The following is a 17,853-nucleotide window of genomic DNA, read 5'->3' as shown; positions in this document are numbered from 1 at the left end:
TCCCATGATGGCGACTGCGGGGTGGGGGGTGGGGGTGGTCACGTGGGCGGGGCGGGTGGGGAATCCCGGCGCGTCAGCTGAGCGGGTCACGTGACGGGGAGGCGGTGGCGCTGCGCGGTAACGCCGGCGGCCGCGCCCCGCCCCCTCGCCCCGGCCCCGCCCCCGGGTGTCCCGCGGAGCGGGGGCTGCACCGGGCCCGGCCCTGACCGGGCCCCGCGGCGGGACCTTTTCCTCACAGCACCGGTCCGGAGCCCCGGGGAGGGGCGGGGCCTATCCGCCGCCTGCCCCCGAGGCGGTGCTCCGGCCCCTCCGCCCTTTACCGGTTCCTCGTAGCCGCTCGCACCGGAGCCCGCGGCCTTGCCCTGCTCTGCCAGCTCCGGTCCCCACCCCGTGTCCCTGACCCCGGTCACCGGGGGTGTTCCCCGTTCCCTCCGCCTCCCGCGGCCTCGCGATGCCGTCCAACAAATCCGTCTCAGACGCGCCCATCGTCCAGTTCACCAACTGCCGCATCCTGAGGAGCCACCAGCTCCAGAGGTGAGGGCTGCTGGGGGGTACCGGGGGGGTGCCGGCGGTCGTGGCCAGGCCGCAGAGCTGACCTGGAGCCTGGAGCACAGGAGGGACTGTCCCCAGGTCCCCCAGTGCATCAGCTCTCGCCCCCTGTGCTCCCACTGTCCCTCGTCCCCTTCGCCTGATTTCTGAAGGAGACAAGGTGGCCCCTCTCTGCTCCCCTCTCCCTTTCCTTTGCCTCCTCTGCCAGCCCCTGGGCCCTTTGGCCAATGCCACCACATTAGATGGGCAGCCCATGAAAATCCCACTCCCATGAGTTTTGTAAAGCCAGAGGCCAGACAGAGAGAGGGCTGCCAGTCATGCTGCTGCTGGAAGAGCAGCTTTGCCCTAGGAGACATCAGAGAGCCAAAGGTGGAGGGTGCTGGGGAGGGCTGCTGCACCTGAGACCACCTGTCACCGGGGCCGTGGCCACCCGCTCCCATGTGCTCCACTGCAGACGGCACAGGAGCTTGGCGTGTGTGTGATTGTCCCTTCAGGGAGGACCTGTGGGTGCGAGAGGGGAAGATCCTCAACCCGGAGAAACTCTTCTTCGATGAAAAGGGATCTGCTGACATCCAGCTGGACTGTAAGGACAGCATCATCGCCCCAGGCTTCATCGATGTCCAGATCAACGGTACGGTGAAGCCGTGTGTGCTTGCAGAGGGGTGGGGAGTCCCAGGTTTGTCCATCCCGGACCTTCAAACCCTGCTGCATGCACACTGCCCGTGACCAAGTGCGTTTCTGCCGCTCGAGGGAGATATGCCGGGAACTAATGATAAAGAACAGTTTTGCCTATGGTTGCTGCTGTCACGTCATTGATCCCCTTTGGGTGGGGGTTTCAGCCCAGCTTTCCTCTTAACCTCATTTTTATCAACATTTTGTCCCACCCCTGTGCTGGCAGGATGCCCAGTTTCCAGCACGCAGGGAGGACAGAGCAGGACTTCTCAAGGGAACAAATATTACCTGCGATAGTTCTTTCCTGAGGGTCAAGAGGGGCTTGTTCTGTGATAGCTTATGTTGGAAGTCTGGTCCTCTCTTTAATGGGGAATCCTCAGATTTTGCTCTGCATCAAAATAAAACATTGGTGCTTGAAAAACGCTGGGATGCTGCGGGGAAAAGCACTTCATCAGGATGGCGTTGGTGGGGTTTGTACTCGCGGAGCCTCACGAATGTAGGACAGAACTGCCCATGGAGCCCTCTGCTTCTGGCCAGTGCTGTACAAATGGAGTGGCTCACTCCGGTCACGCAAAGTGTTTCTTTGGCATTTTTGGGTGGGAAAATGTCCACTGGGGAAGCTGCCGTTTCATCTCTATTTTGATCATGGTGCAGGAGGCTTTGGGGTGGACTTCTCTCTGGCTACAGATGACTTCAAATCAGGGATTGACCTGGTCAGTCAGAAAATCCTCTCCCATGGAGTGACGTCCTTCTGTCCCACTCTCGTGACCTCTCCTCCACCTGTGTATCACCAGGTAAGTGACTTTCTCCCCCTCTCATCTGCAGGGTGATACAGGGCTGAGGTTGGTACCAAGAGGTGAGAGGGCAAAGGCTGGGTCAGCAGAGACTGGGGTAGCTCCTTGCTGGAAGAGCCGTGGGCATGAGGAGCTGGACTCCACCCCTGGATTTCTTGCCCTTAACCTTTAGACTGCTGAGACAGCGATGGCTCCCAGGCCAGCTTTGCACAACAGGGCTTGCAGCTGGCTTTTTCTTTGCAGGCTGTGTTTGGCTGATGGTCCCAAGTGGTCCAGCTACAAATCTCTCTCCAGACCTGACATTTGGGTTTGTTTTGGCAGGCTGGGGTGCTGTGTCTGAGGTGCCACATCTGACAAACCCCTTTCTCTAGGTTCTCCCTCAGATCAGTATAAGAAATGGTGGAGCCCACGGAGCAGGTATCCTGGGTAAGTGGTTTTGTCCCTCACTATCCTCTCTGGTGTTACTCTAGGCAGACAATTATCTTGTTTGTTGTTAAGGGGAAAGAAGCTACTGTGGGGACAGCACAAGTGGGGGCTGGAGCTCTCTCAGTGGGAGGGATTCACAGGTGGGCACAGACTGCTTTCTCCCTCAACCTGTGCCTGGTCTCTGTCATTGTACACGCACCGCTCCATCCCTTTTGGGTCCCATGGGGTAATGGCAGTGGGGTGGCTTGGCTTGGCCAGTTGCCACCACTGCATCTTCTGCTGGGCTGAGCTCAGAGTTACCTGAGCCATGTGTTTTGCTGCAGCAGAATGGCAGGAGCTTGGCTGGAGCAGGGTGGACACAGCAGATTTCTTGGTCCTTGGTGGGGAGAGGAAGAGTCATGGCTTTGTGTTCCTCTTTGGGCAGGGGCCCATCTGGAAGGACCATTCATCAGCAAGGAGAAGAAAGGGGCACACCCGGAGCATTGCCTCCGCACCTTTGAGGCAGGTGCCTTCCAGGACCTGCTTGCCACCTACGGGTCCCTGGACTGTGTCCGGATAGTCACGCTGGCCCCAGAGATGAAGAGGAGCAGTGAGGTGATCCAGGAACTCACCAAGCAGGGCATCTGTGTCTCGCTCGGTAAGGGCTGGGGCGGAGGAGGCTCAGGGAGGCTCCGTCTCCCTGTGCCACACGGGCCAGGCAGCCCCTCTCTTGCGGCTGTGGCGTCTCTAATGGTGTCTCAGTGCGATTGGATGGGGTGGGATTTTCTTTTGCCTGGCCTGTATGGAGGTGACAGACCTGTCACAAATGGGAACCCTGCTTGATGCTGCTGATCTGTGCCCTTTGTACAGTAAGGGCCAAACTTCATCTTGATTGAGGAGCCCCTGCCATTTAACACAAGGTAGCGTTTGGTGCTGTTCAAACACAGGAAAGAACATTAATCTTAATAAAGATGCAGTTGAGAGTTAACAACGTGGAAAGGTTCAAACTCTGAAGTTCAACTGCTTTAGGCCTTGACAGGTGAAATAATTTTCCAAAGGTTACTGCTGAGTTTTGGTAACTCTGGTTTTCAACGGGAAGTGCTGTAAGAGACCTGTCCCTCCAGTGTCTTGCTGGCCACTGACTTAAAACTGGCTACATTTGTCTTGCCCTCTGTTTCACAAACTCTTCTTTGCTTCAGATCATTGAAGAAATCCTTTTTTTCTTTAAAAAAAAAGGTGGGAAGGGAGTTATTCAGGGTGAAATGAAACCTTAATTAATTTCATTAAATTCATACAGCAGAGCACCTCTTATCTCACAGCCACATAAAGCAAAGAACTACAGAAAGGCAAGGTTTGGCTACGGAGCATTAGAGCTGCTGTCAGTGTTGGCGAAAACAGAATTTTTTTTCCGGATAGTTTTATCCCCATATTCTTTCTTGGCAAAGTCCCCACTGTTTCTACTCCCTTGACACCTCTCTATAAAGCCTTTAAATATCTGAGGACAGCAGAAAGGCATGTCCTTGCATCTTTAACCCAGCCTGAAGGCAACTTTCTCTGAGCGAGGCAGCATTTGTGATGGTTGTGATGTGAACAGTGAACATGTTCAGGTGAAACAGCCACTGCCAGTCTCCCACGGTCATGGCCAGACACCTCTGTGCCGAGGCTGGCATCTCAGACCTCAGCCCCGGGTGGGCATCAGCAGAGTCCTAGTAACAGAGCGTCTTCATTAGGGAAATAAATGAAGAGATGGGCAGAAAAATCATGCGTTGATCTTTGTTCCCAGGTCACTCGGTGGCTAATCTCTCCCAGGCTGAGGAGGCTGTGCAGCACGGCGCTACCTTTATCACTCACCTCTTCAATGCCATGTTGCCGGTGAGTAGTCAAGGGCACTTGCCCTGCACTGGTGCTGCTCATGGTGCTTTCTGTCCTGCTCCCCACAGATGCATATTCTCCCCAGCTTGTTTCATAATAAGCCTTGCAATGAGGTTTGAGCACTGAACCTCTGGCTTCACATTTCTACTGCCTGATCTAAAAGAGAGTCAAAGCTGTAGCAGACTTGAAATTGGAGGAAATGCCCAGATTTGTCTGGTAAAAGATGGAGCACAGAGCTGCCGGGCACTGTTTGGTAGAGATGGCAGCTGTGTCCCCTGACGGGAAGGGTCTCAGCCCACAAGTCCTGGTTATGCTCCACAGCTTGTCCTCTCTCCCCTTGGGCAGTTCCACCATCGCGACCCTGGGATCGTGGGGCTGCTGACAAGTGACAAGATTCCTCCTGGGCGGAGGGTCTTCTACGGCATGATCTCTGATGGCATCCACACCAACCCAGCCGCCCTGCGGATCGCCCACCGAGCCCACCCCAAAGGTGAGCCGTGCCGGGCCCACGCAGCGTCACCAGCGCTGTGCCATCTCCCACAAAACCCCCGTGCAGTGCTGTGGTGTACTGCCCTCGCTGCCTGAAAGAGGTCACAGCCACGCGTGCTGATTCACCAGCCCACTTGCTTTGGTCGGATGTGGCTAGAGACACCTTGGCCCCTCTCTGGGAGGGCCGGTGTGGTGCAGAGCTTGGAGCTGCAGCAAGATCAGCTGCAGAGCTAACGCAGCTCCTTTCCTTGCGTCCCTCAGGCCTCGTGCTGGTGACAGATGCGATTGCTGGCATGGGGCTGGCACCAGGTCGGCACACGCTGGGTCAGCAGGTGGTGGAGATCGATGGGTTGAACACCTACATCGCAGGTAACTGCCTCTTGCTAAAGAGCTGGTGACAGCGCTGCCACTCATACCCGTTCCTGGAGAGCTCAGCACCCCTTGCAGTGCCTGTCAGTGTGAGGCAGCGCTGGTGCCACCCTCTTTGGTTTTGGTGCCTGATGGCTCTGCAGTATCTTGGCCCTGGCAAGAACGAGGCACCTCATAAAGAGGGGTGGTGCCCCATCTTCTTGGCATGAGGAGGACTCTGTCCATTTGTAGCTGTCTGCAACACCTTTAAACACCTCATTGCTCAGAGTCATGGATGTCAGAGGTTCTAGTGAGGTCAGAAAGGATGGAGAAATCCTACAGATATTTATTGTCCCTCATCTTTACTATAACAGTACCACTTCTCGCTAACTAAGTTCCCTAAGCTGCAAGCAGTTGGAGACTGGGAAGGTATTTCAGAGAAGGATCATTCCTTTCTCAGTTCTCTTCCCCTGTGGCAGCAGTGCCTGCGTTGTGAGCTAGTTTCACCCAGTCCAGCTGGTCTTACAGTGGAGCTGCGGGGTAGCATCCTGGTACCTCTCCCTGTGCTGCCAGCACAGGCTCCCTCTTGCCTGGTTCTGTCACTCAGCAGCAATGGTTGTGGGCCCTTCAACTCGATCCTTGTGCAGCCCAGGATTTCTGCCCCTTCTGCTCATGTTATGCATTCCCACCCTGCCCTTCTCCTTGCTGTGAGTTGTGGGACCTGCTCAGTGCTATCCTGCTCCTCTCCCAGGCACAAAGACCCTGAGCGGTAGCGTGGCGACCATGGACACGTGTGTGCGACACTTCCAGGAAGCCACAGGTGAGTGAGCCTTGTCCACAAGCTGTTGCTCCCTACGCTGACACGGGAAGAGGTCTTGCTCTTGCCAGTTGTGTTCGCTCCACCAGGGAATGTTCCCTCTCGCCTGAGACATGATGAGGAGGGCTGGGATCAGCAGCACTGGCCTCAGATGAGCACCTTCCCTTTGAGGGGAGTTTTCATTTTAAGCATAGCACTAATGAGAGGTGAACTCTTCTGCTCCTTTCTCACAAAGGTGAATGTTCTTCCCCTCCCCATACCCTAGGTGTTTGTCTCTTCTTGCTGTCTCCCGTAGGGATGTTTCCCCTCCCCAGCTCCATCCAGCTCTGGCGAGGGTGTTCCAGCTCAGGTCCCTGCCAGGCTGACAGTTGCCTTAGCCAGGGGGGGTTGGGCTGCTCTGGTAACGGGGCTGTTTACTGTCCTAATGTCTCCCCCTTCTCTGTCCAAGGGTGCTCGGTGGAGACTGCATTAGAGGCAGCGTCTCTGCATCCTGCCCAGCTCCTGGGGATTGAACACCGAAAGGGGACACTAAATTACGACTCTGATGCAGGTACTGGTATGGATGGGGACAATGGTGTGAGGGCTGCTGGGTGCTGGAGCGAAGCAGGGGCTGCTGCAAACGTATCTTCATCCTCTGCTTCAGCAGGAGCTACAGGGAGACTCTCTCTGCCTGGGATTTGCTCTGGGCTTTTGCTCCAGTGGTTTTTCCTTTGGACACGGGTGGTGTTTTGTGAGCCCTTTGGAGAGACCCCACGTCTCAGCCAAGCACGGAGCACAGCTGCCATAGCAAGGATGGCACTGCGCTGCTGTCCTGCTGCTGCGTCTGGGGTGGGGAGAAGCTCTTCCCCACTGAGCCCAGCTTTTCCCAGCCAGCTTCAGCTGCTCCATTGCTCTGACAGCTGCTTCCTTTCTCTCCTGTCCGATGCAGATTTCCTGATGCTGAATGACGGTCTGTACGTGCAAGCCACATACATTGCAGGCGAGGAAGTCTGGAGACAGGATGTGTTAGGCATGTGACGCTGGGCTGTCCTGGTGCCCTCTGAGGCTCCCTGGCACTGTGGTTAGCAGCTTTGGTAACCACCCCACTTCTCTCTTTTTTTTTTTTTTCCCTTTTTTTAATTCCTTCCTGCAACTCCCTTAAAGGAGCCTCATACCAAAGAGCTGCGTTTTCCAGCGCAACCGCTGCTTCCAATTACAGCCATGCCTGCAACAAATTTGTTGGTGCTCAGTTGGTGGAGTGGGGAAAGCAGGCAGATCTGTGTTGAGGGGGACTGTCAGTCCCTGGAGGGACCTGAAGAACTGCACAGCTGTCCTGCATGGAGTCCCCAGAGGTGCTCCTGTCGCCGTCTGACAGCAGTGTGAAGCTGTCCCAGCCTTTGCACTGTTTTATACAGCACACACTAACCTGCCCCACGCCTGAGGCAGGCTCAAGCCATTTCCATTCCTCTGGCTGCTGTTTGCCTCACTCCCAGGCAGTCGTGGCTGGTTAGACATCAGCTTCCACCAGCTCAGCTCGCAGCTCTTCACGTTAAAAGGTTCCTGTTGTGTCAGCAGAAGTTGAGGATCATGTTCTGATCCCGCGGCAGTCCCTCTGTCATGTGTCCTTGGAGCAAGGCTGTCACAGCTCGCCGACCTGGTGCCATTGTGGGGCTGTGAATCCATGTGGGCTGAATCCTCAGGGCAGAGATCAAACCCAGGAAAAATGAGGCATTGCTGGTCCTTTGTGCCTTTTCCCTGCATGGGCATTGAGTCCACAGCACGTGGTTTCGGCTGGAGACATGGACAGCATCCTGCCACAGAAAGCAATGTTCCTCTTAACGCTTTGTTCTGGCTAGATGGGTTCTGCAGGCTCCGTGCCCAGCCGTACCTGGTAGAGCCTTTGCATCGTCTGATGGGTTTGTGCATTCCTCAGGCCACAGATGGAAGCTTTTGCTTTAGGGGATGCATCCAGACTGGTGGTGACGGGCTCACAAGCCCTCGGTCCAGCTCAGGGACTGAGGGAGAAGAGAACTGCAGTGGGATTCTGGCCTTTCAAGACAGTTGCTGATAGCTCATTATTCCCATGCTCATTATTACCTTCTCCAATACTTGACTGTCAGCTCTTTTCCTGACACTTGGACACTTCTATGTAAAGACTGATGCTGATTTCAAACCTACCGCAGTCAGAAGGGCCTTGCGATAAGTCTTAGACAACCTCTGATAAACCTCAAATCAATTAGATGTTTTTTGTAGTGAGGGGAGGACTTAGACGAGGGCTAAGTCTTAGCAAGGGTGGAGGTTGTAAGGCGAGTCAAGTCTGGTCGGGATTGTCAGAAGTGTGCCGATTTTTTTCAGTAACTTTTTATAACCTTTAACAGCAACATTTGGAAGTGCTTTCCTAGCACTTTAGAGCCCTGCTGAAATAACTGGCAGCCTTGGAGAATTTCTAACATCAACTGCCAATGTCAGCAGAAACTATAACCTCCACGATTTGAAGCATTTGAAAGAGACATCAAATGCCGTGCTGCGCAATGTGACGTGCTGCGGCACTGCAAATCTCCGCGGGGGCGCTTCTGACTGCTGTGGAAAAAAACCCCAAGGGAAAAACATGCGTACGAAACAAGGTGTCTAACTTTTTTTTTAATTTACAAAATTAAATAATCAAAAGGAAATCTAAAATAGAAATGGAATTACTACCTGTGTATGTGTATGACCCGGTTTTGCCTGCTGAGAACGCGCTGTGCCCTTCCCTGGGGGGTGCAGGCTGGGGGGCGCTGCCAGCCGCCCCCTCGGCCTCGGGTCTCGGTGGGGCCGAGGCTGATGTGGGCGCTCAGGGGTGGGGGCCCGCAGCGGGACACGTGGGGGGGGACGTGGCCCAGCAGCTCCCTGGGGGGCTCAGGGAGAGGGCGCCAAGCCGGGGGGAGGGCTAATGCCCCGCCACGGTGGGAACTCGCCTCCTCTGAGCCGCCTCCCGCCGCGGCCGCCCCAGCCGGGGCCCACCCGCCCTCGGTGGAAGGTTCCGGGCCGCGGCACCCCGGGCGGCGCAGGCCCGGCGCGGGCCCTGGGGGGCCGGGCAGCCGCCGCGGGGGGGCCGGCGCTGGTGCCGGTGGCCTCCCCGGGCCGCACGGAGGGGCCGCCCCCGGTGGCGGCCTGCGCCGAGCCCCTCGGCCCCGGCCGGCAGCGGCGAACCGGCGGGCGCCCCCGCTCCCCCCTCGGGCGGCAGGCGGAACGGAGACGCGAGCGGAACGGAGGCGCGGCCGCAGCGCGGCGCGGGGAAGCGTTGGGGCGGTGCACGGCGGCTGCGGCCTGCCCGCCTTCCCCGCCCACCCCCCGGCGCCGGGCCGCCGTGCTTGTCCCAGGCCCGGCCCCGGGAGCGGCAGCCCGGGAGCCCACCCGCGGGTCTGCGGGCGGAGGCCGCGGCATGGAGCGGGTAAGAGCTTGGCCCGGCCCCTCGCTCCCGTTCTGGGGCGCCCTCCCCGAGAGCCCCCTCCCCGGCCCGGGCTCTTCAGCCCCAGCAGGTTCTCGTTGAAGGATTCCCAGGCCCTTGGCCCTGCCTTTCCCAGGGCCTGCTCACCTCCTCCTTCTGCTAAGACAAGATCTTTTCATTTTTTTCTAAGCCTTACTTCCCACCTACTCAGCAGAAGGCAGACGGGGTAAAATACAGCAGAGTCTTAGGGACTGGTGTTTAGCATAAAGATAAATCCTGTGTATTGCCAGAGCTGTGCTGGGGAGAAGTTACCTGCTGTGGAGACATGTTATGCCATAGAATAAGCTTCAGAAAAAATGACAAATCTTCCACTTGGGGCCTTTAAAAAGGGAGGAGGAGAAAAAAAAAAAAATCTGTGGGAAGTCCTGGCTCGCTAGGAGTGGGTGGTTTACTGCTAGTAACAGTTTATTGTCTAATTTTTGTAATGAATTTGGTGCCCCCCAAACAGGGAATATTGCAGGACGTGTCCCACCCTGTGCTGTGTTGATTTCTGGTATAAACTGAGCTGTTACACAACACACCTCAAGTGTAAAGCCAGAGAAGGGGTTTATGACCTGCTAGTCTGATCTCCCATAAAAGGGTAAAGGACTTCAGAAAACTCAGTTTTGGTATCGGTTTTGCAGGTGAGAGATTTGTGTTTCTTTTAAACATTGTGCCTTCCCCCCTCCCATGTCCAAGGCTCCCCAAGGCACGTTCCAAGATGAGCTGGAGTGGTGCATTTCGCAGCTGGAGACAAACCTCCTTCGCCTCAACCCAACCCCAAAACAAGGTATGTTGCCCCTTTCACAGTCTGAACCCATATTCCAACCTCAGTTCTGATTTAGCAGACCTGGACCTCTTTCTTCTCTCCCATCTGATTCCTATTCTTGTGTTATATGGGATTTGTTCTAAATACAAGACAACATAAAGCGTTGAACTTTAAGAACACTCTGTCAGGAAGCAGCTTTATCTTCCATTCCTGTGATGTTCGTTCTCCCTGTTCTCTGTATTCTTTCTCATGTTCTCATTTTCCTCTCCCAACAGCTTGCTGTTTGGTTCTGCTACAGCTATGCTTTTGTTTTCCAGTCTTCAGGAAATACCGTGTCAGTGCATCTGGCCCTTAAACACCACTAGGTTTATTTTTTTGAAGCTTGTTCCTCATTGTTCTTGTTCCAAGGAGAAATTACATGAAAGATAAAATCCTATAAAATACTTTTCAGAAGATCAGATTTTGATCTAGTCAGCCCAACTTGTAAATAAATGAAGTCACATGTCCTGCTCCTACTGATGGCTAGTATTCAGAGGAGGGGTGTGGCTACCCTTTGTAAGATGCCTAGAGGAGTGTTTGCTGGTGCACCTGAGGATGTAACAGTGATTAATACGTGCCCACACACCATGCTTGAGAATCAGACCATTTTGTTACGCCCGTTATCTTGTGCTTGGTGCCTGGTGTCCAGCAGCAGCAGGGGAAGGCTGCTCCTGGAGGGGAGGCAGGAGCTGAGCGCAGTGACAAGGCCAGCAGAGGCAACGACTTGGCCAGAAAAGGGCCTGTTTGCACAGTACCTGACCCACGAGAGCAAAGCAGTACTGATGATGGTAACTGGACTCTGCCTGGAATCCAGATCGCCAGAGGGGTCTGCAGTGATGAGCCAGATCCAGGCTCTAACCAGGAATTCAAGGTTTGGATCAATGAGGTACTGGCTGCAGCAGTGCTGTGCATGAGATCCTCAGCTTAACATAACTCCCATGTGAGGGAGGGGTTCCCCTGAAGCTTTTTCTAACTCTTTGTAACAGCTCTTACTAGCAAGCAGACGAATGCAGCCAGCTGAACTCCTTGAAGAATGGGGGAGATGTGTGCTCAGGACCCTGACACCCAGGTGCTATGAAGATACATCCCACTTTTCAGGTGGCTACAGCCCCAGGGCAGCATTTTAGCCTCACTCACACACTGTTCCTAGCATGGGACAACATCAGTGTTGGATCTGCAAGATACACCTCATTTGGAAAGTCCCAGAGAGATGCACTGCAGCCAAGAGAGATGGGTGTGTGCCCAATCCAAAATACTAGTCTAGTACATCAAGCTTTTCTGTGGCTTGAAATGTGTGAGACAAACACTAGAAGACTATGCGTATCAGGAGAGAATTTGCTCAGACACAAAGAACTGGTATTAGTGTTGTGGTCAGGCCTGTTTGTATGAGGGTCAAGCAAGAGTCCTGCTTTTCAGGGTGTGCTTACTGCTCAGATTTTTTTTCCAGTTTTCCAGAGAAGAGATACTGAGCTAGGCTCTTGGATTTTGGATTTGTCAGATGCTTTGGGGGAAGGGTTTTTAAGCCCTGTGTAGCTTCTGTGCCCCTAGTAATGCACTTACTGCAGTGTAAGATTCCTAACATATATAATAAGCACTTAAGATCTGTTGTTTTTTTTTCTTTAAGAACATTTCATGCTATTGCATCTTCTAGAAGCACTTGGAGTTTCCTTTCAGTTGAATGCCAGTCATGGATTAGTTAGAGGTGGTATGAACATAGAACATGTTCAGAGGAGACCCAGTCATCAGCATCCCACAACATGGTTTGTAAGGCCCACCATAACCTGTTTCTTGTCTCTCTTGGTCTTTTTCTTGAGAGCAGCAGAGGAGACACAGCACATTCTCAAGGTCCTGCGCTCCCGTGAGATTCCTTTTGTGAAGAAGCAACAAATGATAAGCCAGGTGTTTGGAGATTACCATCTCAAGATGGCTGAGGATCAGAAGAGCATGGAGAAAGCAGGTGGGCTTGAACTGTCCCTTCAGGGAATGGTGGTATTTTGTTCTTTTCTGTAGATTTCTTATGCTGCAGCTTTTGATTAGCTTGCTTCTCTGTGGCAGTGCCTTACAAGTTGCAGTAGCAGTGGCATCCCCGTAGTAGGAAACTGGCATATTGATAGAAACACTGTTCTTTATCTTTTCTAGACATGAAACCTGGTGATGTGGAAGGGCAGCAAAGCAATGGGCAGACTTCAGATGATGTGGTAGATGGGAAACAATCTGACCAAATCTCTGAGGCAAAGCCAAAGTGGTTCGTGTCATCTGACAACACGTTCCGATTTGATTTTGCACTTTCGGAGACTGACCCAGAAGCAACTGGCACAGCTTTGGAAGCAGTGCCTGGTGTCAGCGGTGCTGAGCAGATACAAACCAATGTAAAAGCCACTGAGCAGGAGAACTGGAATGGAGCCTTGAGTTTTGCTGCCTCTGGACAAGAACCCAGGTTTGCTTTCAACTTTGCCATCCCAGATGAAGACAGTCCTCTGGTTCAGTTAGTTCCAGCAAGCCAACATATAGAGCACACCGCGGATCATGAAGTGCTGGGAAATTCACTGCCCACTGAATCAGCAGATATGCCACAGATTTCAGCCTTGCAGAAGCCTGAATTGACTCCAACTCCAGGTAGTGAACCCAAAGCGGATAGAAGCCATGTCATGTTAAAGATCCCCCAACCAGAGACTGCTCCTGGAGATGAGACAGTGACAGAGAAATCAAGAGCAGATGGGGCTGCACAGAAGAAGAAAAAGAAGAAGAAACAAAAAACATCTGTCAGTAAAAAGGAGATGGAAGAAACTGAGATCAACAGGAAAGCAAAGGCAGAAGCTAACAGATGTCAAAATAAAGATACTTCTCACCAGGATGAGACCTCTCAGGTATTTAAATATTGATGGGAACCCATAATTTATAAACCCTTGAGCAAAAGAGAAGCTTTACCTCTTTGCATAGTTTAACAGTTAGTATACTGGCTTGAGATGAAACTGGAAAGACAAAGATTGCTGCCTGCTTCTTATAGCAGCTCTTTCTTTCTCTGCTAGACAATGGAGGAACCTAACCAGTGGAAAAGAAGTTAATGGTCCTTCATTGTCTTCTTCAGACTTGTGCTGAAACATTTCGTGTTTAGACTTGTGACAGCTAATCCTGGGAAGCTGGGTGCCACATTTTCTTAAAAAAATAAAAAATAGAGGTAACTGTCCTCAGTCAGTGCCACGCTGGTATATGTGAGTGCTGAACCAGGCACTGTACCCCTAGTCTGCCTGTTACCGGGGAGGATGAATTGCTCACATGATGCAGATCACAAAGCTGCTGTCTGTGGTAGCCGAGGCTGCGGCAGGGTCTGGTGCAAAGCTTAAGAATGCTTCTGAGAAGGTTCCCACTGTAAGGCATGACCCAGAAATCGACTGAAGTTGCAAATTATGTGTAAACACACCATTAAGGCACACCTTGAGGTTTTTTAATGTTCTGTTTAAGGTCCAGGTCTTCATTTCGTTTTTCCTTTCAGCACTGGTTTAGTCATTATTAACAAACAATGCCAGCTGAGTGATACTGAAATACAAAATTAGGAAAAACTTGTTTATGTTCTACATGGAAGTCACACTCAGTGTTCACCTGCCTCTTGAAGCATTCCATCCAATAAGCACTGATGAGTACCAGAAAGGTAGAAAGATTTGAAGGTGATGTAAAGCCCTTCCAGTCTGTTGGAAGGAGACCGTTGTAAGGAAAAGGAGACAGCCTGAGGGCTTCTGTGTTTACACATTAAGAATTGTTTCAGCCCCAGCGTGCAGCCATGCTTCCCTCTTCCTTCCACTGCTCAGTTAGCCAGCTGGCTTTGTTCGATGGGACTTGGCTTCTTCCATCTTCATGAGCTTCACCTTCCCTCTCCTCATGCACTTCTGGTTGTGCAGGCACACAGGAGCTGAGACACCAAGACTCAGCTTCTGATTTTGTCCATTGTTTGCTTTTTGATCTTGGACAGGTTTGGGGGTAGAGGTTTTTTGCTGTTAATGCTTATCCCTCCCATCTGTAACTTGATTTGACAGCTTCTTTCAGAGGAAAGGCCCTGGACAGCTTTCCAGAAAACAGCATAATCTGAATGGCAGCCAAATATTAAATCCATCAAATAGAGGCAGTGAGTTGCAACTAAATATTTGTCCAGTGCTTTAAGTTTATCCAGTGAGAAACGCTATAGACTGAAGTCTATAGAGTGATCACCAGAACATGAAGTTTGGAATAGTCCTGACTTTATGCAGATACCTTTTTTCCTGTGTAGCAGCTGCTGCTCTAATTTTTCAATGACTTGTTTCCTCATGCTCACTCTGGTCCATGTTGCATAGCAGTCAGATGACCAGCTGTGGAAAGAGGTGGACTGGTGTGTGGAACAGCTGGAACTGGGCCTGAAGACACAGAAACCCACTCCAAAGCAGGGTAAGCATTCAAGTAAATGAGAGATCTCCCCTGTGGGAAGGGTTGGAAGGCATGCAGGAGCAGAGCCAGTGGGGAGTCTTTAAATTGTGTGTTGTTTCTCCTTCGCGCTGCTCCAGCTGAGGAGGCTCTCCGTGCAATCAAAACACTGCGCAGTGACAAGGCTCCCCTGGTGAAGAAGCGTCAGCTCATGAGAGCCATGTTTGGAGACTACAGGAAGAAGATGGAGGAGGAATGGTGCAAAGAGCTGAAGCTCATGGAAGCAGGTAGGAGAACTTTGCATGGTGGGGGAAGAGAAGAAGAAAAGGCTTTGCTCCTGCCCTCCGTATTGCTTTGCAGAGTGGCAGCTCACTATATGAGATGACTGAACATCTCTTACTGCTCTTTTCTCCCCTCTTTAAGCTGCAAAATCTGCCAGGATCGTGGAAGTGAAGAAAAACATCCGCAACAAGAACTGCCAGTTCATCCGGAAGCGCTCAGGAGCTTGCAGGCAAAGCCAAGGTTCAGCAGGATCCCCTTCAGAGCCACCCAGGACACTTAACACAGGCTTATTCAAGTGCACAACTTCCCAAGAAGAGTTTTTCTTTAATTTCTTCTAGGAAAGTCTTTTAGACTAAAACTGTGGCTGAAAACTGTGCCAAATCTCCTGTAAACTTAAGAATGGTGGAAAGATGCTGTGCAGTAGACAATGTTACACAAGAATCTCCTAAAGAAAGGATCCTCTTTCAGAGTGCCTTATGTAGAGGTTTAAAACAGATCTGCTTACTACGTGTATGACCCCAGGACTCAGTCTGCATAGTACTGCTGTGTTCTCACACAGTAGAAAGGCTCCTTTGCAAAAGATCAGCACAGAGTCTATAGAAGGAAAACCAGATCCTTCCAGAACTGACATTAACCTAAGAGTCTGTCTTATACTGGGAGATTTTCCCGTTCTCCTATTGCTTTTAAATAGAGCAGACCTTTTGTAGCAGATGAGGCAGCGATGCATACAGAAGGGAATGATCTGTAGTGAAGATCCAGCTTATGTGAAGATGCAGCAGTGTAAGCATAATGGATAGTTGAATGCTTCCACACCGTATGAGTCTGTGTGGATGCATATTCTGGTATCCAGAGAGCACTGGAGTGTGCGTGTCATCGCTGCCATCTAGAAAGTATGAGTTCAGGATCTTGGAGGAAAACGGGTGAGAACCGTCCTTGTTCATTCATCTCTTCATCTGACAGGTATGAACTTAGATGAGGACTGCAAATGCTGATTTAATCTAGCCTAGGGATGTAAGGACAGTTTCCAGACAGGGAAAGATTTTTGTGGCTGAAGCCAAGTTCTGGCCAGCTAGGAAGGATGTACAATCAGTTCGTGAAAAAGGAAGTTTACTTTATAAGCAGCCCAGTTACAACCACCAGTGGCTCAGGGGATAAATCAGCTGCATGCCAAACCCTGGGTGGCAGTAAATGAACCGTGAGAGCCCAGAGACTCTCTTGCGTTTGATTTGTATTGAATGTTTGCTTTCTGAACACTGAATGTGTCTCCAGTGTTTCGATACTGCTTCAGCCACTGAACCCATCTCCTGTGTTCATGCAGAAAATCTTCCCCACTAAGCCTAAAAAAGCTGAAGGAACAGAAGTCCTTTAAAAGGAAACATGGTATCGGGTGTCCGTAGGGTGCAGTGCTTTCCTTCCTTTTTATAGTCAAGTCATCCTGTCTGAGAAGTGAGAAATGGGAGTGTAGGCAGATTCCAGGGTGTACTGAGAGCAGCTGAAGAGATGGTGGAAAACATTTGATGAGAAATACTTCAAAAAACCTGGTGTTGGCTACAAAAAAAATTATTTTATTACTAACCTCTGATGCATCTGCAAGGATATTTATTTTTAAATATTTTAATGCCTGTCTAGGCATAAGGAGAAACGAAACATGGGTAACATATCTGATGAGGAGAAATACGCAGAGAAGACTGTAAGTCTTCTGGAAATCAACAGGTTAAGACTGAAAATCAGTAGGTTAGCAGATTGTTGTTTTACTTGCCAAGGAGCACTGCTGTTACTTTTACTGTATTGAACAATGCTATACAGTATTTCTTGGATTTCCAGGATTTTATATTAAACACTCAAAAGCTGTCATTGTCAAACTTCTAGTGTTTTCATTCCATTTACTAAGATTAAAGAGCATCTTGTACGTGACCTTGGAACTACAGCTGTTTTCTTTCCTAGCTGGTTATGCAGAGTATGTCTGGGAAATAGTTATTTTTTTAACTTGTCTTGTTTCAGGTAAAGCTAGAGTTGCTAAAGCATTATAAAATTCTGTGCTGAGGGAGGCTGCAGGAGTATTCTGGGAAGCATTCTTACAAGCCTCGTGCTTATACTATTTGTTAGGCATTCACAATTAGAATAAAAATACCAGTGAGGTGGATGTTTGCTGTAACCTAATCCAGACAGTTTATCTCTAAAGAGGTCAGAGAAAAATGCATTCTAATATGTGAATGGCTCCTGTGTTTTTTCAGAGGTCTTCACGTAATGCTGACCTGCAAAGCCAGCCCATATTCCTTTCACAGTGCTTCATTACCAGCAGAAGCAGGGAGGTGACAGTCCCCCTGTGCTCTGCACTGCTGAGGCCACACCTGGAGTGTTGTGTCCAGTTTTGGGCACCTCAGTACGAGAGAGATCTCGAGGTGCTGGAGCGAGGGCAGAGGAGGGCAACGAGCTGGGGAAGGGCCTGGAGAATAAATCCTGTGAGGAGAGATTGAAGGAGCTGGGACTGTTCAGTGTGAGGAGGAGAAGGTGAGGGGAGACCTCATCACTCTCTACAGCTCCCTGAAAGGACGTTGTAGAGAGGTTGGTGCTGGTCTCTTCTCACAGGTGATTAGTGACAGAACAAGAGGGAACGGCTTTAACCTGAACAGGGGAGGTTCAGACTGGACAGGAGGGAAAAATCTTTCAGAGAAAGAGTGGTCAGAGAGTGGAATAGGCTGCCCAGGGAGGGGGTGGAGTCACCATCCCTGGGTGTGTTTAAGGGTCGTTTAGATGAGATGCTGGGGGATGTGGTGAGGGGAGAACTTTGTCGAGTAGGGCTGAGGGTTGGACTCGATGATCCCAAGGGTCTTTTCCAACCTGAATGATTCTGTGATTCTGTGACTCTATGATTATTGGAGGTCTCAGAAGGCAAATGTTCATCAGTGCCCGGAGTGTCATGTTTGACCTGTGCAGTTGAATGCAGGACCAGAGTTGTCTGGGTCAGTTCCCCGAGCTG

At 51.4% G+C, this 17,853-nt stretch overlaps 2 protein-coding genes across 4 annotated transcripts; both read left to right on the top strand.

Moving 5' to 3' along the window:
• Positions 1-171: 171 nt before the first annotated feature.
• Positions 172-8,615, top strand: AMDHD2 (amidohydrolase domain containing 2). Of its 3 annotated transcripts, none has more exons than XM_074841255.1 (11): positions 174-534; positions 1,044-1,180; positions 1,876-2,015; positions 2,387-2,441; positions 2,866-3,078; positions 4,204-4,292; positions 4,614-4,782; positions 5,043-5,150; positions 5,881-5,949; positions 6,395-6,496; positions 6,875-8,615. In XM_074841255.1, the coding sequence occupies exons 1-11, from the start codon at positions 452-454 to the stop codon at positions 6,961-6,963; spliced, it is 1,254 nt and encodes a 417-aa protein (XP_074697356.1). In that variant the 5' UTR covers positions 174-451; the 3' UTR covers positions 6,964-8,615. The 3 variants fall into 3 exon arrangements, 2 of the variants coding, with proteins under 2 accessions (XP_074697356.1, XP_074697357.1); XM_074841256.1 differs by having other exon boundaries at positions 179-534; positions 4,638-4,782; XR_012625293.1 differs by lacking the exon at positions 6,875-8,615 and having other exon boundaries at positions 172-534; positions 5,881-6,181.
• Positions 8,616-8,854: 239 nt separating this feature from the next.
• On the top strand, positions 8,855-16,787 carry C15H8orf33 (chromosome 15 C8orf33 homolog). The gene is made up of 7 exons (XM_074841328.1): positions 8,855-9,355; positions 10,091-10,181; positions 12,019-12,156; positions 12,339-13,066; positions 14,525-14,615; positions 14,732-14,878; positions 15,015-16,787. The coding sequence occupies exons 1-7, from the start codon at positions 8,855-8,857 to the stop codon at positions 15,209-15,211; spliced, it is 1,893 nt and encodes a 630-aa protein (XP_074697429.1). The 3' UTR covers positions 15,212-16,787.
• Positions 16,788-17,853: the final 1,066 nt, after the last annotated feature.

This window comes from Strix aluco, chromosome 15 (assembly GCF_031877795.1).
Source record: "Strix aluco isolate bStrAlu1 chromosome 15, bStrAlu1.hap1, whole genome shotgun sequence".
NCBI classification, from domain to species: Eukaryota; Metazoa; Chordata; class Aves; order Strigiformes; family Strigidae; genus Strix; species Strix aluco.
Note: the sequence above shows the minus strand (reverse complement) of the source record. Positions and strands in the feature narration are given on the sequence as shown.